This window comes from Mustelus asterias, chromosome 6 (genome assembly GCF_964213995.1).
Source record: "Mustelus asterias chromosome 6, sMusAst1.hap1.1, whole genome shotgun sequence".
Classification (NCBI taxonomy): domain Eukaryota; kingdom Metazoa; phylum Chordata; class Chondrichthyes; order Carcharhiniformes; family Triakidae; genus Mustelus; species Mustelus asterias.
In genome coordinates, this window is record NC_135806.1 from 95,880,073 (window position 1) to 95,902,763 (window position 22,691).

The 22,691-nt window shown below is 43.3% G+C and overlaps 1 protein-coding gene across 1 annotated transcript in view; it reads left to right on the forward strand.

Annotated features, from left to right (window-relative positions):
- kiaa0825 (KIAA0825 ortholog) overlaps nt 1-11,927 on the forward strand; it is a 406,047-nt gene extending 394,120 nt beyond the window's left edge. The window contains exon 20 of the mRNA XM_078214786.1: nt 11,251-11,927. Coding sequence (XP_078070912.1) covers nt 11,251-11,341 — 91 coding nt within the window. The 3' untranslated portion in view covers nt 11,342-11,927. The remainder of the gene's footprint in view (nt 1-11,250) is intronic.
- The last annotated feature ends 10,764 nt before the right edge of the window (nt 11,928-22,691 follow it).

Consider the following 22,691-nt stretch of genomic DNA (forward strand, 5'->3'; position numbering starts at 1 on the left):
TTTGTGTCTTTTTCTGATTGGCAGTCAGTGACTAGTGGGGTTCGCAGGGATCTGTGCTGGCACCCCAACTGTTCACAGTATACATTAATGATTTGGAAAAGGAAACTGAATATATTATCTCCAAAATTGCAATGATACAAAGGATGAGCTGTGAGGAGGGTGCAGAGATGCTTCAGCATGATTTGGACAGGCTTGAGTGTGTGGGGATCTGCATGCAGATGCAGTATAATGTGGATAAATGTGAGGTTATTAAATTTGATAGCAATAATAGGAAGACAGATTATTACTTGAATGGGTGTAAATTGAGAGAGGTGAATACTCAGCGAGATCTTGGTGTCCTTGTGCATCAATTGCTGAAAGTAAGCGCGCAGGTACAGCAGGCACTAAAGAACGCAAATGGTATGTTGGTCTTCGTGGCGAGAGGATTTGGGTATAGGGATAGGGATGTTTTGCTGCAATTGTATAGGGCATTGGTGAGGCCACACCTGGAGTATTGTGTGCAGTTTTGGTGTCCTTATCTTGCTATAGATGGAATACAGCGAAGGTTTACCAGGCTGATTCCTGGGATGGTAAGTCTGCCATATGAGGAGAGACTAAATCGGTTAGGATTATATTCACTGAAGTTTAGAAGAGTGAGAGGGGATCTCATGGAAACTTACAGGGTTAGACAGGTAGATTCAGAAAGAATGTTCCCAATGGTGGGGGAGTCCAGAACTAGGGATCATAGTTTGAGGATAAGGGATAAACCTTTTAGAACTGAGGTGAGGAGAAATTGCCTCACCCAGAAGGTGGTGAGTGTGTGGAATTCACTACCACCGAATGTGATTGAGGCCAAAATGTTGCCTGATTTCAAGAAGAAATTAGATACAGCTCTTGGGGCTAAAAGGATCAAGGGATATGGGTGGAAGGGGGGGGATCAGGATATTGAATTCAATGGATCATGATCAAAATGAATGGTGGAGCAAGGCTTGAAGGACCAAATGGCCTACTCCTGCTTCTAATTTCTATGTTTCTGTTTTCCTCTGATATCAAGTAGCTAGAATCTGGTTAGTGTTCTTTCTGGTAGCCTGTCGATGGAATGATGTCTAAGTACTTTTGTCCATTATACAAAACATTTTACCGACGTATTGTGGTAAAATGTGTGCTTTTTCATGCATTTTCTCACAAAACAAGTATCTAACTACTACTAAGTGGGCTAGATAAGGGCAGATCTGTCAGCCCAAAACTGAAGCAGCCATGAGACGCTGTGGGCTATCAAGAAGAAGAGCTCAAGATGTAGATACTGAGAAAATATTTTCCCGGAATGGGGAATCTAGAACATGAGGTCACAGTTTTAGAATATAGAGTCAGCCATTTACAGAATGATTACAGTGCAGGAAGAAACCTTTTAGCCCATCATGTCTGCACCAGCTTCTAGATGAGTAACTCACCTCTTGCCATTCCCCCATTTGACCGAGATGAAGAAAACATTTTTTACTCAAAGGGTTGAAAGATTTTTGGGTATTAGGAAAATTAAGGGATATGGGGATAGTGCAAAAAAATGCAGGCGAGATAGAGGATCAACTTTTCCCATATTGAATGGTGGGGCAGGTTCAAAGCACCAAATGATCAATTCCTACTCCTATTACTTATATTCTTATGTTGTTGAATGACAAAGCAGGTCAGAAGGGCTACATGGTCTACCTTTGGTTCTGTTTTCTTCATTCTTCTGCTGAGGATACCATCACTGCTTTCTTCCAAATCACAGCATCCTGGCTTGATTATAGATCATCATTCCTTCATTATCATCAATCAAAATCTTGGAATTTTCTGCCGAACACCATTGTTTGAACACCATGACAATGTCTACAGTGGCTATATTCATTGGAATTCAGAAGAATGAGGGGAGATCTTATAGAAACATATAAGATTATGAAGGGAATAGATAAAATAGAAGCAGGGAAGTTGTTTTCACTGGCTGGTGAAACTAGAACTAGAGGGCATGGCCTCAAAATAAGGGGGAGCAGATTTAGGACTGAGTTGAGGCGGAACTTCTTCACACAAAGGGTTGTGAATCTGTGGAATTCCCTGCCCAGTGAAGCAGTTGAGGCTACCTCATTGAATGCTTTTAAGGCAAGGATAGATAAATTTTTGAACAGTAAAGGAATTAAGTGCTATGGTGAGCGGGCGGGTAAATGGAGCTGAGTCCACGAAAAGATCAGCCATGATCTTATTGAATGGCGGAGCAGGCTCGAGGGGCCAGATGGCCTACTCCTGCTCTTAGTTCTTATGGAAAAAGCTCACAACACCTTCTTAGGGCAACTACAAATAGGAAATAAATGCAGCTTTGCTAGCATTTCCCAAATCTGAGAAAATATCTTGCTTTTTCTGAAAGTTGTGACAGAGAAGAAACTGTGGTTGAAAAGCTAAAGATAACCCACAAAGTTAATCCAAACCTGGAGGCTTAAAGGTCCCACAAAATTGCCCCTCACGTCTCATTTCAATCATTTGGAAGAGCCATTGTGCATGTTGTGCCCTTCTGCTCCTTGTTCCAAACCAAGTTTTGAAAACAAATGGTTTTATTTGTTGTTTAGCACTGCTGAATAGTGACCATTGAGGCATCCTGAGTTGAATAGGTATGGTGACTGCACCATTTAATGCCATCCAGTTTCTGATAGGTATCCTAAAGCAAATGTCAGACCACTCCATTACATTCATAAGGTCACTAAAGACACCTGAAAATTTTAATGCTTTAGGGGTCATATGTATTTCAGGTGCCTTTGGGGTAAGGGAGCCAATACCATAAAATTGCTGTTCCACTCGAGCACAAAGCTATTGAACTATATTCGAGAAAAAAATCTGGAATTAAAAGTCTAACAATGACCATGAAACCATCGTTGATTGTCATAAAAACCTATTAGGTTCACTAATGTCCTTTAGGAAAGGAAATCTGTTGCCCTTGCCTGGTCTGGCCTACATGTAACTCCAAACCCATAGCTGAAAATTTTCTGTCCCGTTTGGCACAGGAATTGTAGTGGGCAAGACAGAACATTTGGTGGAACATTTAAAGGTCCATTGAGCTCGGGCAGGAATTTCTGGTCTTGAGGTGCATACAGCTGGAAAATTCCACCTGTGATTGACTCTTAAATGCCCGCTGAAATAGCCTAGGAAACCACTCAGTTGTATAAAACAGCTACAAAGTCAATAAAAATGGATAAAACCGGGCAGACTATTTGGCATCGACCTAGGCACCTGAAACAACAATAGGCCTGTCAACCCTGGAGAGTCGTCCTTATTAACAGCTGGGAGCTTGTACCAAAATTGGGAGAACTGTCTCACAGACTAGTCAAGCCCAACATAGTCATACTCATGGATTCTTACCTTACAGATAATGTCCTAGGCACCACCATCACCGTCCGTGGTTATATACTATCTCACTGGCAGGGCAGATCCAGCAGAAGCGGCGGAACAGTGGTATACTGTCATGAAGGAGTTGCCCTGCGAGTCCTCAACATTGACTGTGAACGCCATGTCGTCAAGTCAAATACGGGCAAGGAAACCTGCTGATTACCATGTACTGCCACCACAGCAACCGCCACCCGCCCCCCCGGCGCCATGTTGAACACCACTTGGAGGAAGCACTTGGAGCGCCCCGGCGCCATGTTGAACACCACTTGGAGGAAGCACTTGGAGCGCCCCAGCGCCATGTTGAACACCACTTGGAGGAAGCACTGGGAGCGACAAGGGCGCCAAATGTATTCTGGGTGATAGACTTCAATGTCCATTACCAAAAGTAGTTAATCACAACAGACCGAGCTGGTTGAGTCCTAAAGGACATAGCTGCTTGACTGGGACTGCGGCAGGTGGTGAGTGAACCAACAAAAGGGAAAAACATACTTGACTCCATCCTCACCAGCCTGCCTGCCACAGATGCATCTGTCCATAACAGAATCAGTAGGAGTGACCACCATCTGTCCTTATGGAGGCAAAGTCCCATCTTCACATTGAGGATGCTCTCCATTGTGTTGTGTGGCACAATCACCATGCTAAATGGGATAGATTTCAAACAGATCTAGCAACTCGAGACTGGACATCCATAAGGCACTGTGGGCTATCAGCAATATCAGAATTGTACCCGCCCACAATATGTAACCTGTGATCTAGCATATCCCCCACCCAACCATTCCCACCAAGCCAGGGGATCGATGAAGAGTGCAAGAGGGCATGCCAGGTGCAATACTATGCACACCTAAAAATGAGGTGTCAACTTGGTGAAGCTACAACATAGGACTATTGGTGTGCTAAACAGCATAACCAGCAAATAATGGACAGAGCCAAGTGGTACCACAACCAGATCTAAGTTCTGATTCATTCTTTACTCTATTCCAGACATGAGGTAACAGTGACTGCCCTTGGCATCAAGGCAGCATTTGATTGAGTGTCGCATCAAGGAGCCCATGCAAAACTGAAGACCTTTGGCAGTCAGAGGAGTGTCCATGTTGATCTGGAGACTGATTTCGAGTCAGATGATTTGCCTCTGGAGTCATCCATAAGGCACCAGATTCTGGATGATCAACGGAAAGTCTCTAAAGATTTGGCTGGTACACCAGCGGGGTTGTGTGCTTGGACCTGAAGTTTGGAGTTGTCCATCCAGGCCAAGTGCATCACCCACGCTTTGGAATACCAAACATCCTTCATAGACAGGCTGGCGACTCTCCTGGAGGGGCAAATTGAGTACAATTGTCGAGATGTTCTCCAACCTGCACACCATCGCCCTGACTCTGAGTTCCAGGACACAGAGCCAGGGGACAGAGAAACTGGGAGCTTGGTCACACACCCAGCTGCTGAATCTCACCAGTTAGCAGGGAGGAGCAGCTGGTCCTAGTGGCAGGGTGTGAGCAGCAGCTGCGTCCATCCGGAGGTTCCTCTCGTGGTTCGGCTGATGTTGGCAGCATCTCCCCTGTCTGTCAGCCATTGATACAGGTCTTGACCATTGCTGCAGCAACTGAAAACTCGCATGTGTGTCAACAAGAGTGTACTGGATTGACAGGCTTTTCAAAGCAACGGCCACACACAGGATGGACACTGAGGTCCACCAGAGCAAGGGAGGTAGCAGATCAGTTGTCCTTGTTCTGTCATCTGCAAACTTTGTAATTATACTTCCAAACACAATTCCAGTTCATTAATATAAATCAAGAGCAGTGATCCTCATACTGACCCTCAAGGGAAAACCATTTTTACTTTCCTCTAGCCTAATAAACTATTCGCCATTACTCTCTGCTTTCTGTCTCAGTTAATTTTGTACTTGAGTTGCCACAGTCCCTTTATTCCCATGGTCCTCAGTTTTGTTCACAAGTCAATGATCAGACACCTTCCAAAGGTCCATATACACAACATCATTGCAGCATTTTCAACATCCCTCAGTATTACTTCATAGAAGATTTAATTAAATGTATCAAACACTCGCAGCTTTATATGCAAAAAAGTTAGGCAACAAATGATAGGTTTGGAACTCATTTTCTCTTCCTGCACCACAACCGATCTTGACATCTCCCACCAGTCAAGCACATCCAAACATCAAGAGAAGGAAGAACTTACATTTATTCGTTAAAAAGTCACTTGTGCACTTCATCTGGCACTGAGTTGGAGTTCCTTCATTACTTGGCAATTGAAATTCTCCAAGAGTTGCAACTTATAAAATATGTTATGATTTTTCTCCACTTCTGCCCTTGTCAGTTGCTGGCTTTGCTGAAAGAATGGATAAATGACCAGGGATACCCCACCACTTTGTTGAAATACAATAAGAGTGAATATATCATGACTTTCCCCTTCTCCCAACCTCCCCCCCCCCCCCCTTTCCTCCTCCCTGTTGTCCCTATTTAATATTGTATTGTTAACAAGTCATGATCTGAATCTGTGTGGCACAGCATGGTGGTGTGTTGCACAGTTGGGACAGCTGCCTTGCTTACAGCTTTAAACAAATAGATTCAAGTGCCAGATTTTCATTTAAGTATTTTCAATTCAGAACATATCCTTTGATAGAGTATTACATATGTGTACACTTCCATAAAATAGTGTTAGAATTTTGATTTAGTTTGACAAAGATGTCTTAGCAGGTGACTTACTCAAAACAGGGATCGAGTTAAACATTAAAAAGGCCCAGTGTTTACTCGTTTACATCCTAATCATGAATACAGCCATTTGTGTATTGCTCTGGCAAAGTAATTGTACTTTAATATGTGAATTAATTTAAAACTTTTCCACTGACAAATCTGCACTACTGCTCTGCCAGTTTGCATCTTCACAGTACTAGATCATTGACAGAAAACATTTTTGTGAAATAAATTTTGTTGCCTTTGATAGAAAGAGCAGTCCTTATGAGTTTTGTTGTATATTTTTGCTTCAAATACTTTAGCACTTGTCTGGAGTTATCAAGCTCTTCACATTATGTTGCAAATGGTTAGTGGTTTTCACCTTCCTCTTTGGGGGTGAAACCACAAACTGTCAATGAGGATTAGACTCTGTCTACATTGCGGTCAGGATCAATGGGGTACTTCAGGTGCTTGTCAACCATAAAGGGAAATCAAAATAAACACAGGTGGCTGGAGGATGATAGAGATCCCTTAATTTGATAGCTGAATCTTTTTCAAGGCATTGCACATTGAACTTGTTACAAATCAAAGGCTACAAATACAATGGAGAGGGTTTCAATGATCTTTGCTTGCTGGGAAGCCTTAGCAATTAGAAATCAAAGCTGTGCGCACACACTAGGGCTGAGTGCACAGCTGGAACCCCCCACCGCCTGCCCAGGTGAAATTGACATCTCCCCTCTGTTAGCAGATTTCAAAGGGGTCTGATCTCACCTGCAGATTCTGACAGGGAGAAAAGAAAATCTCTGCTGCCGAATGGAGTACTGCAATGATGTAAAATCCTGCCAGGTGGGGACATGGAGGTTAAAATTACCTGGCCACTTCAGAATTTAAGAACATAAGAACATAAGAACATAAGAAATAGGAGCAGGAGTAGTTTGCACAGCTAACAGGTAGGAATGCAGAAATTGATCACAGGGCTGCCTGAAATCACCTGGCAGAGAGTAGCAAGGTCAACCCCTTGCCTTCAGCTTACCCAACCTCCAGAACCCTTGAAGGACCCTTTCTCTGCAGCCTAGCAGCAACAGAGGGGAAAATGGCCCCATGCACCTACCTCCTCGAGCCCCCATGGAGTTTAAGGTGTCAAGCCAGAGGGCAGTGCACTGTTGGCACTGTCAAGGTTCTTGAACTGAAGGGGCCTGAGTGAAGGGTCTCACAGAGAAAGGGAGGCTGAATGGGGGTGTCTGAGGGGAAAGGAGGCCTGAATGGGGGGTTGGGTCACTCACATGCTAGTGTGGTATGGGGGGAGGGGTCACCTGTCATTTGGGGGTGGGGAGGATGCCCCTCTTTGATGAGGGGTTGGTGGTGCTACCCTGTCAGTGTGGGGGCCACCATTTATGTTTTTGTGGGAGTGGGGTCTGTCTCTGAGCACGGAGATCAGCACAGCACAGATCGGAACAGCAGGGCGGGTCAGCGGCTTGTCCCTGTGTGTCCACTATGAATAAATTAACGGAAAATCCCACCTGATAGACGCTGCTAACGCCAGCGGAAACCTTGGAGGGTTTCCCATTGGTGTGAGCATTTAGTCCCAATTCAGGAGAATCGTGGCTGAAGTATTTCACTCTAAGTAGTCAAGAAAACAAAGATATATCTTGAAGTATGAGCATTCTCCTTCAGCATGTATGGCATTATGTAACTAGACAGTTCCATAATATGAAGAAAAGAGCTCAAATCCAGGGGTGAGGTGAAAGTGACAGCCCTTAACATCAAGGCAGAATTAAAGAAGTGTGGCATCAAGGAGCCCTATCAAAATTGGAGTCTATAGTAACCAGGGGGAAACACTCCACTGGTTGGAGACAAATCTAGCACAAAGATGGTTATTTTGTTGGGGGACAGTCATCACAGTTCCAGGGTAATGTCATCGCTGAAATAGTTCCTCAGGGTAGGTCCTAGGCCCAACCATCTTCAGCTGCTTTACCAGGCACCTTCCTTCCATCATAAGGTCAGAAGATTGCACAATGTTTTGTGCCATTCGCAACTCCTCAGATAATAAGCAGTCCATGTCCAAATGAAGCATTACCTGGATAATATCCAGGCTTAGGCTGCCAAATGGCAAGTAACATTCACACCACAGAAGTGCCAAGCAATAGCAATTTCCAACAAGACAGAATCTAACCATCATCTGCTGGCATTCAATGGGATTACCATTATTGAGTCCCCCACTATCAATGTACTGTGGGATTACCATTCACCAAAAACTGAACCAGACTAGCCACGTAAATACTCTGGCTATAAGAGCAGGTCAGAAGACTACGAGTCCTGCGGCGAGTAACTCACCACCTAATTCCTCAAAGGCTTTTGACCATCCATAAGGCATAAGTCAGGAGTGTGATGGAATACTCTCCACTTTCTGGGTGAGTGCAGCTCCAACAACGCTCAAGAAGCTTGACACCATCCAGGACAATCAGCCCACTTGAAAGGCACCCCATCCACAAACATTCACTCCATCACCAACGCACAGCGGCAGCAGTGTATACCATTTACAAGATGCACTGCAGCAACTCACCCAACCAATACCATAAGGACAAGGGCAGCAGATCCATGGGAACACCACCACCCGGAAGTTCCCCTTCAAGCCACTCACTATCCTGTCTTGGAAATATATTGCCATTCCTTCACTGTTGCTGGGTCAAAATCCTAGAACACCCTCCCTAACAGCACTGTGGGCATACCAACACCACATGTACTGCAGTGGTTCAAGAAGGCAGCTTACCACCATCTTCTCAAGGATAATTAGAGATGAGGAGTAAAAGCTGGTCTAGCTAGCAATGCCTACATCCAATGAATGTATTTTTAAAAATTGACACCACCAACTTCTGTCAAGAAAGTGACCACGTTTTTCCTTCTGAATCCATTTGTTGTCTGGCCTCAACTCATACTTGACTAGCTTCTTAGATTAACTGCCATTGCAATCCTGCCTCATGTAATATGATGCAGCAATTAATTCAGATTTTTTATTTAAAGTGTCAGCAGGTCAATCTTATGTCACTCTCTTTGTTTTGATATGATGAGGCAGAGAGAACTGGGTAGCTATCCATCAGATGCAGACAACCAGAATGCAGTTGGAAACAATGGGCTCTGTTATCTAAGTGGGAGGAAATTTGAGGTGCATTAGCAGCCAGAAAACCTATAGATGCCAACCCCAGAGATGCTGCTGAATTTAATGGCAGGACCACCATCACAATTTATTTGTTCTCATTTCCCACCAGCATCTGAAACTTGTTAGTGGGCAAATCAAAGGCCAGGGACCATTGTGGTTGAGTGTACCTGCACCCGCCCCCCCCCCCCTCCACACAGTGTATGCATGTGCAGATGCCACCTGGAAAGTGCCAAGTAGTTTGCTCATAAGTTTACAATACTGTATGTGTGAGACCATGCAGAAATTGACAGGCTGCGTACAATTATTAGATGGAAGGGCTCATCTGTGCTCTTAAGAGTCATAGAGGTTTACAGCATGGAAACAGGCCCTTCAGCCCAACTTGTCCATGCCGCCCAGTTTTTTTTTAAACCACTAACCTAGTCCCAATTGCCCACATTTGGCCCATATCCTCTATACCCATCTTACCCATGTAACTGTCTAAATGCTTTTTTAAAAGACATAATCGTACCACCTCTGGTAGCACGATCCAGACACTCACCACCCTCTGATTGAAAAAATTGCCCCTCTGGATCCTTTTGTATCTCTTCCCTCTCACCTTAAACCTATGACCTCTAGTTTTAGGCTCCCCTTACGTTGGGAAAGGAGGTTGACTATCTACCTTATCAAGCCCCTTGGTATTTTATAGATCCCTTTAAGGTCACCCCTCGGCCTCCTATGCTCCAGGGAAAAAGTCCCAGTCTATCCAGCCTCTCCTTAGAACTCAAACCATTAAGTCCCGGTAACATCTTAGTAAATCTTTTCTGCATCTTTCTAGTTTAATAATATCCTTTCTATAATAGGGTGACCAGAACCGTACACAGCATTCCAAGTGTGGCCTTACCAATGTCTTGAACAACTTCAACAAGATGTCCCAACTCCTGTATTCAATGTTCTGACCAAAGAAACAAATGCCTTCTTCACCACCCTGTCCACCTGTGACTCCACTTTCAAGGAGCTATGAACCTGTACTCCTAGCTCTCTTTGTTCTCTAACTCTCCCCAACGTCCTACCATTAACTGAGTAGGTTCTGCCCCAATTCGATCTACCAAAATGCGTCACCTCACATTTATCTAAATTAAACTCCATCTGCCATTCATCGGCCCACTGGACCAATTGATCAAGATCCCGTTGTAATCATAGATAACCTTCTTCATTGTCCACTATGCCATCAATCTTGATGTCATCTGCAAACTTACTAACCATGCCTTCTAAATTGTCATCCAAATCATTAATATAAATAACAAATAACAGTGGACCTAGCACCGATCCCTGAGGCACACCACTGGTCACAGGCCTCCAGTTTGAAAAACTCTCTACAACCACCCTCTATCTTCTGTCGTCAAGCCAATTTTGTATCCAATTGGCTACCTCACCCTGGATCCCATTGAGATTTAACCCTATGCAACAAGCTACCATGCGGTACCTTGTTAAAGGCCTTGCTAAAAGTCCATGTAGACAACTTCGACTGCACTTCCCTCTTCTTCAAAATACTGCCATGGGATCTTTTACATCCACCTGAGAGAGAAGACATCGCATCCAAACAACAGTGCCACATTACCTCAGCCAAGTGTCAGCCTTGATTTTCATGCTTAAGTACGAGTGGAACTTGATTCTAGAACTTGATAGTTCAGACGGGAGAATGCTACCAACTGAGCCAAAACTGATCAAAGTTAAAATGTAGTCAGTCGGTCAATGAAAGGTTAGAATTAGTTATCTTGTGTTTCTATGAACCAATCAATGCACCAAAATAAATTAACTTTTTAACAATAAATATAGGTAGATTCAAATTACACTTGACAATGATGGTTAACAATAAGTTAGTTTCAATGATATTAACCCGATGAGAAGTGTATTTAAATTTCAAAGCGTTCGAACAAATAAATGGATACTGATATATGGATAGTGCTTTATTTTCGGTTATGTGTAAGTGCATCAATAACTACTGTTAGTCTTCTATAAACATTGTTTGATTATATCTTCCAGGTGGGAAATGCAAGCTGAAGCAACTCTTGAAGCCAAAGAAAAGAATATGATAGAACATCTACAAAAGATGTATTTTAGCAAGGACAAATAAATTTAGTGTGGCAATATAAGACAAATGAAAAACCTTGCTACATATAAATAGTTCAACTTTGCACTTATCGTTTTCTATTCAACTGAATTTGTAGATGTTATATTAAAAGATTTGAAGCAATATAAGAACATGATCAGTAATTAAACATATTTTATGTGATGTGAAAGTTGCCTATTAACTGTGTTATATAAGCATAAAGTCTGATGTGTTTAGTTGGATTTACATTGCAATTCTGAAGAAATCAGTTGGATTTTTAGACATTAAAACTTGATACTTTGTTTTGTTAGCTTAGAGTTACATTATTTCCATTGTCCACCTAATCGCTTAAAGGGTGCCATGTAGAACCCAGTTTACACAAAATCTTACATTGATTTCACAGATCTTTATCAACAAAGCAGCACAGACTTTAGTCTTGGCCTCAGTCTTGCTGGAAGAGAAGCCAGTGTTCCAGCTCCTGAACACTATCCAATGTCCCTGCTGGAAATGCATTTGTAGTGGTTGGGTGACCACAGTTACTGTACTCCTTTTAATATCTATGTAATAAATCACTCTGCAATTAGATATTAGAATTTGCTTGTATAGTTTTAAAATATATATGTTTTATGTATATTTTTTGATCAAAAACTGAATGTGGCATCAAGAACAAATCAGAGGCTTGGAATTCTACGGAGAGTCACTCACCTCCTTACTCCCTACAGCCTGTCCACCATCTACAAAGCTCAAGTCAAGAGTGTGATGGAATACGCTCCATTTGCCCAGATGAGTACTGCTCCAACACCTAAGAAGCTGGACTCCATCCAAGACAAAGCAGACCATGTGATTTACACCCCATCCAACACCTTCAGCCTTCACACCCTCACTGATGCACATTGGCAGCAGTATATACCATCTACAAGATGCACTATAGCAACTCACCAAGGTTCCTTTGAAAGCGCCTTTCAAACTTACAATCTCTACCACCTTGAAGGACAAGGGCAGCAGATGCATGGGAACACCACCACCTGCAATTTCCCCTCCAAGCCACACACCATCCTGACTTGGAACTATCTCACTTATTCCTGGGACAAAATTGTGGAACTCCCTTACGAACAGCACTGCATATGTAACTACACCATATGTCCTCCAGTGGTTCAAGAAGTCAGCTCCCCACCACCTACCCAATGGCAATAGGGATGGGTAATAAATGCTGGTCTAGCCAGCAATGCCCACATCTCATGAAATAGGTTTTTTAAAGTAGCATTTTTTCTTAAGTTTTTTTTTTAAAAAAGTGTGTAGGCATCAGACAAAGTCTTTAAAAAATATGTTCTGTTTATTTTCATTACAGTTTCTCCAGTAGACCTTAATGTAGAATGACAGATCTGAGAGTCTCTTACCCCTGTCACTGTCTTGTAAAATCTACTCAATAGAGGATGAGGCTGTGGGCAACAGGAATATGCACCTGTAGTCAGAAAAACCTGCTCACTTTGAAAATGGCAGGTTTGGTAAAGCAGCCAGCGTATAACCTTGCTTGAAATTAATTCAAATTGTGAAACTGGTAGAATCATAGTGGTACCGACATTCTTGTTTTTCTACTGTGTCTCTGTTTACTGCTGCTCTCGGGATTTTAGCATGTCAAACAGGAAAATGTATTAAAAAAAGCTTATTTTTGTTAAATCAATAGATCATTACTGACAATTATGCAGCATTCTGAAATTAAGTTGACTCAAAAGGTAACTTCGTAGTGGCGAGTCTAGAAAAGGGAAAGTTTTTAAAACAAAAATGACCCACCAAGTTATACTAAAAGGGAGTTTTCTGTCCTAGCAGCCATAATGGGGATGCATCAGTGGAACAGGATGAAGCGACAGCCTGGGATCACAGAAGAAATAATGGGCGCACACAGGAAGTGATATTCCAGATAAAACTGTTTCATCCGAGTCAGCTACCCAAATTTGGAGTATTACCAATTGCAAAGGAAATTTCGGTAATCCTTAATTTTTATACCGCAGGGAGCTATGCCACTGGGAACATCACAATGAGACAGTTTATTTTAATTTTGTATACCTTGGTGCTTTCTTTTCTACACAATTGGGTAGAATTTCCACAAGGGTTCTCCCATCATAACTACTGCTGAACACCTACAAAATTCCCAAATAATGAGCGTAAGTGGTCTCTGGTTCCCATAAAGAACACCATTGTGCTCAAGGACCAGACTATAATAATGTAACATCATGTAATTAATGACTCTCCAATTCTGAAAAAGCCCTCAGAATTGTAGAATTATGCAGTGCAGAAGAGGCCTTTCAGCTGATTGAGTCTGCAGAAAATCTTTAGAAGCATAGCCTGCTGTGACTCAGATTTGAACCGAGATTGCTGCGGCCAAAATGCAGGCTACTAACCACTATACGATCACGGAGCCACATGCCCATTTCATTGGGAATTGTGACAACATGTCATGTCACTGCTCCAACTTTTTCACACTTAGAAAGTGCACTTCCAGAGAATATGGCGAAGGCAGATTCAGTTGTGGTTTTCAAGAGGAAATGGATAAGCACCTGAAAAGGAATGAAAATGCAGGGTTACAAGGAAAGAGCAGGTCTGTGGGACTAGCTGAGTTGATCTTGCAGAGAGCAGGCACTGACAAAATGAGCTGAATGCCTCTTCCATGCTGTAGCCATTATATCATTCTGAAAGAGTTCCAAAACCTTTCAGTAGAAAGGTATTTCCTAATTTCACTCCAGAAAGGTCTGGCTCAAATTTTTGGATAATGCTCCCTGATCCTAGACTCCCCAACCCGTAGAAATAGTTTGTCTGCCCTTTTTGTACCCTTAATATCTTTAAAACTTCTATCTCTTCATCCTCTAAATTTTAGGGAATACAACCCTAATTTGTGTAATTTCACCTCATAATTTAACCCTTAGACTCAGGTCACATTCTGGTAAAGCTGCACTGCACTCCCACCATGGTAAATATATCCTTCCTAATGTGTCTTGCCCAACATTGCTCATAGTACTCCAGCTGTGGTCTAATTAGAGCTTAGTGTAGCCAAATCATGCTTTCTCCTCTTATTTCAATCTGCTAGATATTAGGAACTGGTAAATTAAGATTTTAAATTGGGTTGCTATAGGCATAAGTGATTTTATTAATTTATAAATAGTAGCAAGATTTATTAGCAGCAGTAAGGTTTATCAGCACTAATAAGGTTTATTAGTACCAACAAGGTTTATTATCTAATACCACTGGCAAGTCTGCTCCAACCACTAGAGCAGTGGTGGGCAACCTGCAGTCCAGGGGGTCCACATGCAACCTAGAGTTCCGATGGTTAGGAAACAGGACCTCACAAGTAGTAATCTCCAGATTATTCCCAGTACACATGTAAATGAATATAGAAATAGGAGGATGAAACAGATAAATGAGTGGCTGAAAAGATGGTAGCCATGATGTGGCGATGCCGGCGTTGGACTGGGGTAAGCACAGTAAGAAGTCTCACAACACCAGGTGAAAGTCCAACAGGTTTATTTGGCAGCACTAGCTTTCGGAGCCTCGAGCTCCTTCTTCAGGTGAGTGAGGACTTGTGTTCACTTGTGTAAGGACGGTCACCTCAGCACTTCACTTTACCGCAAGCCCATGGATAACCTCACGATGCTTCACTTCTCCAGCTTCCACCCTAAACACGTTAAAGAAGCCATCCCCTACGGACAAGCCCTCCGTATACAAAGGATCGCAACAGATATCTCCAGACGCTGAAAGATGCTCTCATAAGAACAGGATATGGCGTTTGACTCATCGATCGACAGTTCCCATGTGCCACAGCGAAAAACCGCACCGACCTCCTCAGAAGACAAACATGAGACATGGCGGACGGAGTACCCTTTGTTGTCCAGTATTTCCCCGGAGCGGAGAAGCTATGACATCTTCTCCAGAGCCTTCAACATGTCATCGATGAAGACGAACATCTCGCCAAGGCCATCCCCACACCCCCACTTCTTGCCTTCAAACAACCACACAACCTCAAACAGACCAACCATTGTCCGCAGCAAACTACCCAGCCTTCAGGAGAACAGTGACCACGACATCACACAACCCTGCCACAGCAACCTCTACAAGATGTGCCGGATCATCGACACGGATGCCATCATCTCACGTAAGAATACCATCCACCAGGTACACGGTACATACTCTTGCGACTCGACCAATGCTGTCTACCTGATACGCTGCAGGAAAGGATGTCCTGAGGCATGGTACATTGGGGAGACCATGCAGACGCTATGACAATGAATGAATGAACACCGCCCAACAATCACCAGGCAGGAGTGTTCCCTTCCAGTCGGGGAACACTTCAGCAGTCACGGGCATTCAGCCTCTGATCTTCGGGTAAGCGTTCTCCAAGGCGGCCTTCACAACACACGACAATGCAGAATCGCTGAGCAGAGATGGATAGCAAAGTTTCGCACACATGAGAACGGCCTGAACTGGGATCTTGGGTTCATGTCACACTATCTGTAACCCCCACGACTTGCCTGGGCTTGCAAAATCTCAATAACTGTCCTGGCTGGAGACAATACACATCTCTTTAACCTGTGCTTAACCCTCTCTCCACTCACATTGTCTGTACCTTTAAGACTTGATTACCTGTAAAGATTAGCATTCCAACCACTATCTTGTAAATTGAGTTTGTGTCTTTATATGCCCCGTTTGTGAACACAAGTCCTCACTCACCTGAAGGAGCTTGAGGCTCCGAAAGCTAGTGCTGCCAAATAAACCTGTTGGACTTTAACCTGGTGCTGTGAGACTTCTTACTGAAAAGATGGTGACAGAGGGAGGGCTTTAGATTCCTGGGTCATTGGGAGCAGATCAAGGGGGGATTGGACTAGTACAGGCTTAATGGGTTGTATAAACAGCCTGGACTGAGTTATTTTGCTCATGCTATTGGGGAGGGATTAAACTAAATTGACAAGTGTCAGCGGACCATGAGGATAATATCACGGAGGAATACCAAGGTGCAGAGTACTTTATTATTTAGCAAATGCAAATGCCCAAAACCATGACATGATTAGTCCATCACTTAATCTGTGGAGGTGACACTCCACACAAACGTGTAGCATTGTTTGTATCTTACCAGAACTTCATAAGAAATTTGTACGGAGGCTCCAGTGGTGGAGGTTGGCTGCATAGGAGCTCTGGCCTGTCTTGAACCTGTTTAGCAACAATTATTCTCACTGTGGTGGTTCAAAGCCTGCCATTCGACAGATGAGGTTTGTCACTAATTTGTTAGTGACCTCCTGTGTTTCCTATTCCTTAATAAAATGGATGTCTGCTGGTAGTTGCTCAGGAAGGTAGTTTCATATTGGATGCCAAGATGGAAAGCAGGCAGTAGATGTGTCAAACAGGTCAGCGTAGGAAGTGAGGTGCAGCATGGATGGTTTCAACCAGTTTGTGGGTTTTCACCAGTCAGCAGATACGTGGGAGAATGATGTTTGCAAGGACAGGAAGCCAGGAGAGAAATGTTGAGTAGAAGGCTCTAGTTACGATTGTGCATTTTGTGCCTTAAACTGAGAATCAGCAAGATGGGTGCATGACAACTTTTGCCAGACATATGCACAATACTCTTGCACTACTTTTCAAGGTGAAATTTGAGGAAAACCTGCAGTCAATTGATTTCAGAATGTAGTGTGACCTTGGAGCAACTTCCATCCACTTTTTTGATTTGGAGTGTATCTAAACCTTCATGGGCTGTTGTCAAACAGTTGATCTGCCTTGTTTTTCCTTCCAAAGTAAAAACAGCTTACTAGGAACAGTAGCACAAGAGTCCTTACATGAACACTTTAAAAGGACAGTGGACAGAATTTTCCATTATTTGCATGGAGTGTTGGCTGAGGTGAGAACACTAGCATTCATGTTGTGAGGGCTAGAATACAAGAGCAGGGATGTACTTCTAAGGCTGTATAAGGCTCTGGTCAGACCCCATCTGGAGTGTTGTGAGCAGTTTTGGGCTTGATATCTAAGGAAGGATGTGCTGGCCTTGGAAAGGGTCCAGAGGAGGTTCACACGAATGATCCCTGGAATGAAGAACTTGTCGTACGAGGAACGGTTGAGGACTCTGGGTCTGTACTCGTTGAGTTTGGAAGGATGACAGGGGGAATCTCATTGAAACTTGCAGGATACTGCGAGGCCTGGATAGAGTGGACATGGAGAGGATGTTTCCACTAGTAGGAAAAACTAGAACCAGAGGGCACAACCTCAGGCTGAAGGGTCAATCCTTTAAAACAGAGATGAGGAAGAATTTCTTCAACTAGAGAGTGGTGAATCTGTGGAAATCTTTGCCGCAGAAGGCTGTGGAGGCCAGGTCAGAGTGTCTTTAGACAGGGATAGATAGGTTCTTGATTAATAAGGGGATCAAGGGTTATGGGGAAAAGGCAAGTGGATGTTGTCTATATGGACTTCAGTAAGGCCTTTGACAAGGTTCCTCATGGCAGACTGGTGCAGAAGGTGAAGTCGCATGGGATCAGAGGTGTGCTGGCAAGGTGGGTACAAAACTGGCTCGGTCAAAGAAGACAGAGGGTAGCAGTGGAGGGGTGCCTTTCTGAATGGAGGGCTGTGACAAGTGGCGTTCCTCAGGGATCAGTGCTGGGACCTTTGCTGTTTGTAATATATATGAGGAAAATGTAACTGGATTGATTAGTAAGTTTGCAGACAATACAAAGGTTGGTGGATTTGCGGATAGCAATGAGGACCATCAGAAGACACAGCAGGATATAGATCAGTTGGAGACTTGGGCGTAGAGATGGCAGGTGGAGTTTAATCTGGACAAATGTGAGGTAATGCATTTTGGAAGGTCTAATACCGATAGGAAATATACAATAAATGGCAGAATCCTTAAGAGTATTGATGGGCAAAGGGATCTGGGTGTACAGGTACACAGGTCACTGAAAGTGACAATGCAGGTGGAAAAGATAGTCAAGGCGGCGTACTGCTTGCTTGCCTTCATTGGCCGGGGCATGGAGTTTAAAAATTGGCAAGTCATGTTGCAGCTTTATAGAACCTTAGTTAGGCTGCACTTAGAATATAGTGTTCAATTCTGGTCACCACACTACCAGAAGGATGTGGAGGCTTTGGAGAGGGTGCAGAAAAGATTTACCAGTATGTTGCCTGGTATGGAAGGCATTAGCTATGAGGAAAGGTGGGAGAAACTTGGTTTGTTCTCACTGGAGCGACGGAGGTTGAGGGGCGACTTGATAGAAGTCTACAAGATTATGAGAGGCATGGACAGAGTGGATAGTCAGAAGCTTTTTCCCAAGGTGGAAGAGTCAATTACTAGGGGGCATAGGTTTAAGGTGCGAGGGATAAGGTTTAAAGGAGATGTACGAGGCAGATATTTTACACTGAGTACTGGGTGCCTGGAACTTGTTGCCGGGAGAGGTAGTGGAAGCGGATACGGTAGTGACTTTTAAGGGACGTCTTGACAAGTACATGAATAGGATGGGAATAAAGGGATATGGTCCCCGGAAGGGCAGGGGTTTTTAGTTAAGTCGGGCAGCATGTCGGTGCAGGTTTGGAGGGCCGAAGGGCCTGTTCCTGGGCTATAATTTTCTTTGTTCTAATGGGGATGAGAAAAATATCAGCCATGATTGAATGACAGATCACTCAATGGGCCGAGTGACCTAATTCTTCTCCCATGTCTTATGGTCTATAGGCTGCATGGCTGCCTTTCCTCACCACATTTTACAGCACTCTGTACAGAAGAAATCTCCTGACACGACCGACACTGGTGGGATGGGGCCAACAACACTGGGGTACCTTTTTTAAACCTGCGATAAAGAAAATACATCCCACCCACCATGGACAAGGGAAAGCCCATCTAACATGCAGTGGCAACTCCCCGCCCACCCCCCCTGCACATAAGGGGAACCTCCCCCATCATGTAGCTCAACAGAGGGCCTCTGGCACTTCCTCCTGACAGTGCCAGGAGGCAGTGCCAGTGGACAGGATACTGCCCAGGCATGTTCCTCCACCCCCCCCCCCCCACACCTCCAAGAGCTATACTTAACTGTGTACCCCGTGGCATACTTCGCAAAAGCAGTTGTTTACCTTGCCTACATGAAGTTACACTGGTGAGGGGGTGTTCCAAATGTGGGGGGGGGGGGGGGGGAGGTGGGGGGGTCTATATGGCAGGGAAGCCCTTTAATTATAATTTATTAAAATGAGATTCCCACCTCTCTATGTCACAGGCAGGGGGTGGCAAGAATCGGAAAACGAGCTTTCACTAGCAAGAGTGTTGTTTCCCAAAGCTTGCGAGACTTTGCTGTTTGTGGTGAATGCAGGCACAACATTATGGCAAATGCCTTTTAAAAAACACAAATACTTCGAAAATGTTCTTAGTCTTTGAAGATGAACCATTTTTCATGATTAAAGTTTGATGATACCGCCTTAGAAGAATTAACATACGAGTTTCATTATAAAATGTAAAAAAGCAAAAATATTAAAACATATCCAACATTCATTCACTTTTTATGCAAACCTAATAGTTATTCTCCATATCATTTTTGCCATTAAACAATCATAAGCAAAGTTAAATTCTAGATGAAGCATCGGCAATTACATTGTCCACATTGTGGGGAAGAACAATCTTTAAATGATGAAGCTGTAAAATAAACTCCATCGAAATAGTCTGACATTTTACTTTTTAATTTTTTTCCACAAAGGCGAGGTAATAGTGTTAGTATATACCACTGATCCTATTGAATGACGGAGCAGGCTGGAGGGCCAAGCAGTCTCCTCCTGTTCCTATTTCTTATGACCTAACAGTGTTTCTCTGAATCCATGGTGGACATACACATCAAAATGTTTAAAAACTAATAGCAAGCCCAGGTTTCCTTTTCCAATGTAGAGTACCTTTATTGTTGTCGATTTAGCTTCATGAAAAAGTAACCCACTGGTCTTTCTATGTGTAATTCGCCTTCGTGTAAGAGGACCACATCCCCCACCCTGGTCACTATCACCAATTACTACTTTGAAGGGTTAAGTGAAATTTGAACCTGCCAATACTGGTTCATTGATCAAAATTGCTTTCAGCCTTTAAAAAGGTGCTTGGGCACTCCCTTGACCACACCACCTTGGCTTTCGTTTGCAGCAAAAAAGTGTTGAAATTTGGTACAGATTTGTGGTAGGACACATCCCCACAAAAACCTCATGATCTCTTGCTTACTTTTAGGGGCAGGGAACTTTACCGATGTCTGCACTTCTACTGTTCTTGGCAGTACTTGTCTTTGCCCTATATGCCCAAGGTATGTTACCCACACTTTTGCAAACTCAATTTTAGCAAGGTTTATTATCAAATCAGCTGATTGTAGTTTTTTTTTAAACAGAGCTTCTAATTGTTTAAAATGGTCTTTCCAAGTATCACTATACATCAGTACTTCCAAATAATCTACAATTAGGAACATTGATTACCGCTTTGTTTGTTGGTGTCTGAAAAGTTGCTGGTGAACTTTTAGTCCGAATGGTATCACTTTGCATTGAAAAAGACTGCCTGGTGTGACAAAGGCCGACATTTCTAGCATTCCTAGCTTCTAACCAGCTCTTGTAGCCACAATATTTCTTTGGCTAATCCAGTTCCGTTTTTGGTCAATCGTAACCCCCATGATGTTGACGGCAGGGGATTCAACAATGGTAATGCCACTGAAGGTTGAGAGATGGTTAGATTCTCTCACTGGAGATCATTTAACGGGCTACTTCAAAGCCTTATTTGCATCAATAATAGCCATTCTGACATTTAAGCAATACTGTGGATGCTGGAATCTGAAACGAGAACAGAAAAAATGGAAAAACTCAGCAGGACCAATAGCATCTAGGCTGGTGGGCAGACGATTGATCAAGGGGGAAAACAGAAATTGAACAAAGTTCAATCTTGGGCCGGGCGGGGGAGAGGGAGCTCCATTATTAGGGGCGAGTGGAATCAAAGGTTATGGGGAAAAAGGAGGATCAGCCAAGATCGTAACGAATGGCGGAGCATGCTCAAAGGGCCACTTCCTGCTCCTATCTTCTATGTTTTTATGTTAGTTCCTTTCTGACTCAGACACCCTCCCCTGAGGGCCTGGTGACTTCCAGACTTCCCTCCCCCACACACCTCCACCCTCCCCACAGCCTAACCCGAGACCCCGATCTTCCCCCTTGTAACCCACCAGACCTTCACATGCCTACCACCCCCTCTTGACCACTATCACTTACCTTTCTTCTACCTAGTTCTAGGCAGCTAGCTGCAGTGCCTCTTCTGACTGCTACAGATTTTCCTGGAATGACTGGAGAGATGCCAGTCAATCAGATTATGCAGCAGCTCTCTAAGGAAGGGACTTCCTCCTGGTGATGGGCCGAAGTCCTGATTTTTGCCAGTTGACACTCATTAAAGCACAAAATGGCATCTTTCTTACTGGAGTCAGCATGGATGTGCATTAACAATAGCCATTCTGCTAGTATAAACTTTAATCTAATGCAGAAGAAACCTGGTTGTTCCCTTTTACCCTTTCCCAATTATGCGTTTTTGTCTCAGGTTAAATCTTATGGGCCCCTAATTATGTTATAACCGAGATAGGAAGAAAGCTGCCTGTCTCCAATTCCACTACTTCATGGGTCACAACATACATTTCAATGATTTTTTTCAGCTAGCTATAAGTCAACCGTGTGCTTTACCTATTAATCTCAGAATGACCATTCAATCCCCAAGTTTCTTCAATAAACAACAGAATTATTGGTTTATAATAAAATCAGATTTGTCAAGTAGAAAGGCAAAGCTTATTAGCATACAATATGAAATATAAAAGTACAGTAATTATTTCATCTAAATACCCTAAATCACATACAAAAAAAGAGGAATTTTACCTGATGGTTAAAAGTCATGTTTCAAGTGGAGAGGATAAATGGTGGAAATAGCTTGGTTTCTGAACACTAGTCTCGGAAACAACCAATGACTCTTGTATTATATTTCAAGTGGACTTTGAGGAAAACTTGCAGTCAGTCGACTTTGGAACGTTGAGCAACTTTGGAACAACTTCCATTCTCTTTTTACTTTGGATTGGGTCTGAAGACTTCATAATCAAACCTGATGACAAGGGTGGTGTCATTGTCTGGCAAATCGATGACTATTTAGCAGAGGCTAACAGTTCCTCCTTTGAGGTATGACAGTTCTGATCAACCTGAAATTCTTATGACCAGGACAGGTGATGTGACCAGATTATCTAGCCTCACTACTCCTCAGGTCACATCAATAGTTTAAAAGTTTAACTCACTCACCAATATGGTCAAGTATTCAGCTTTGTTACCTTAGATCCAGAATAAAAGAGACTGTAACCAGGCTTCCTTCAATAAACTCAATGATTAA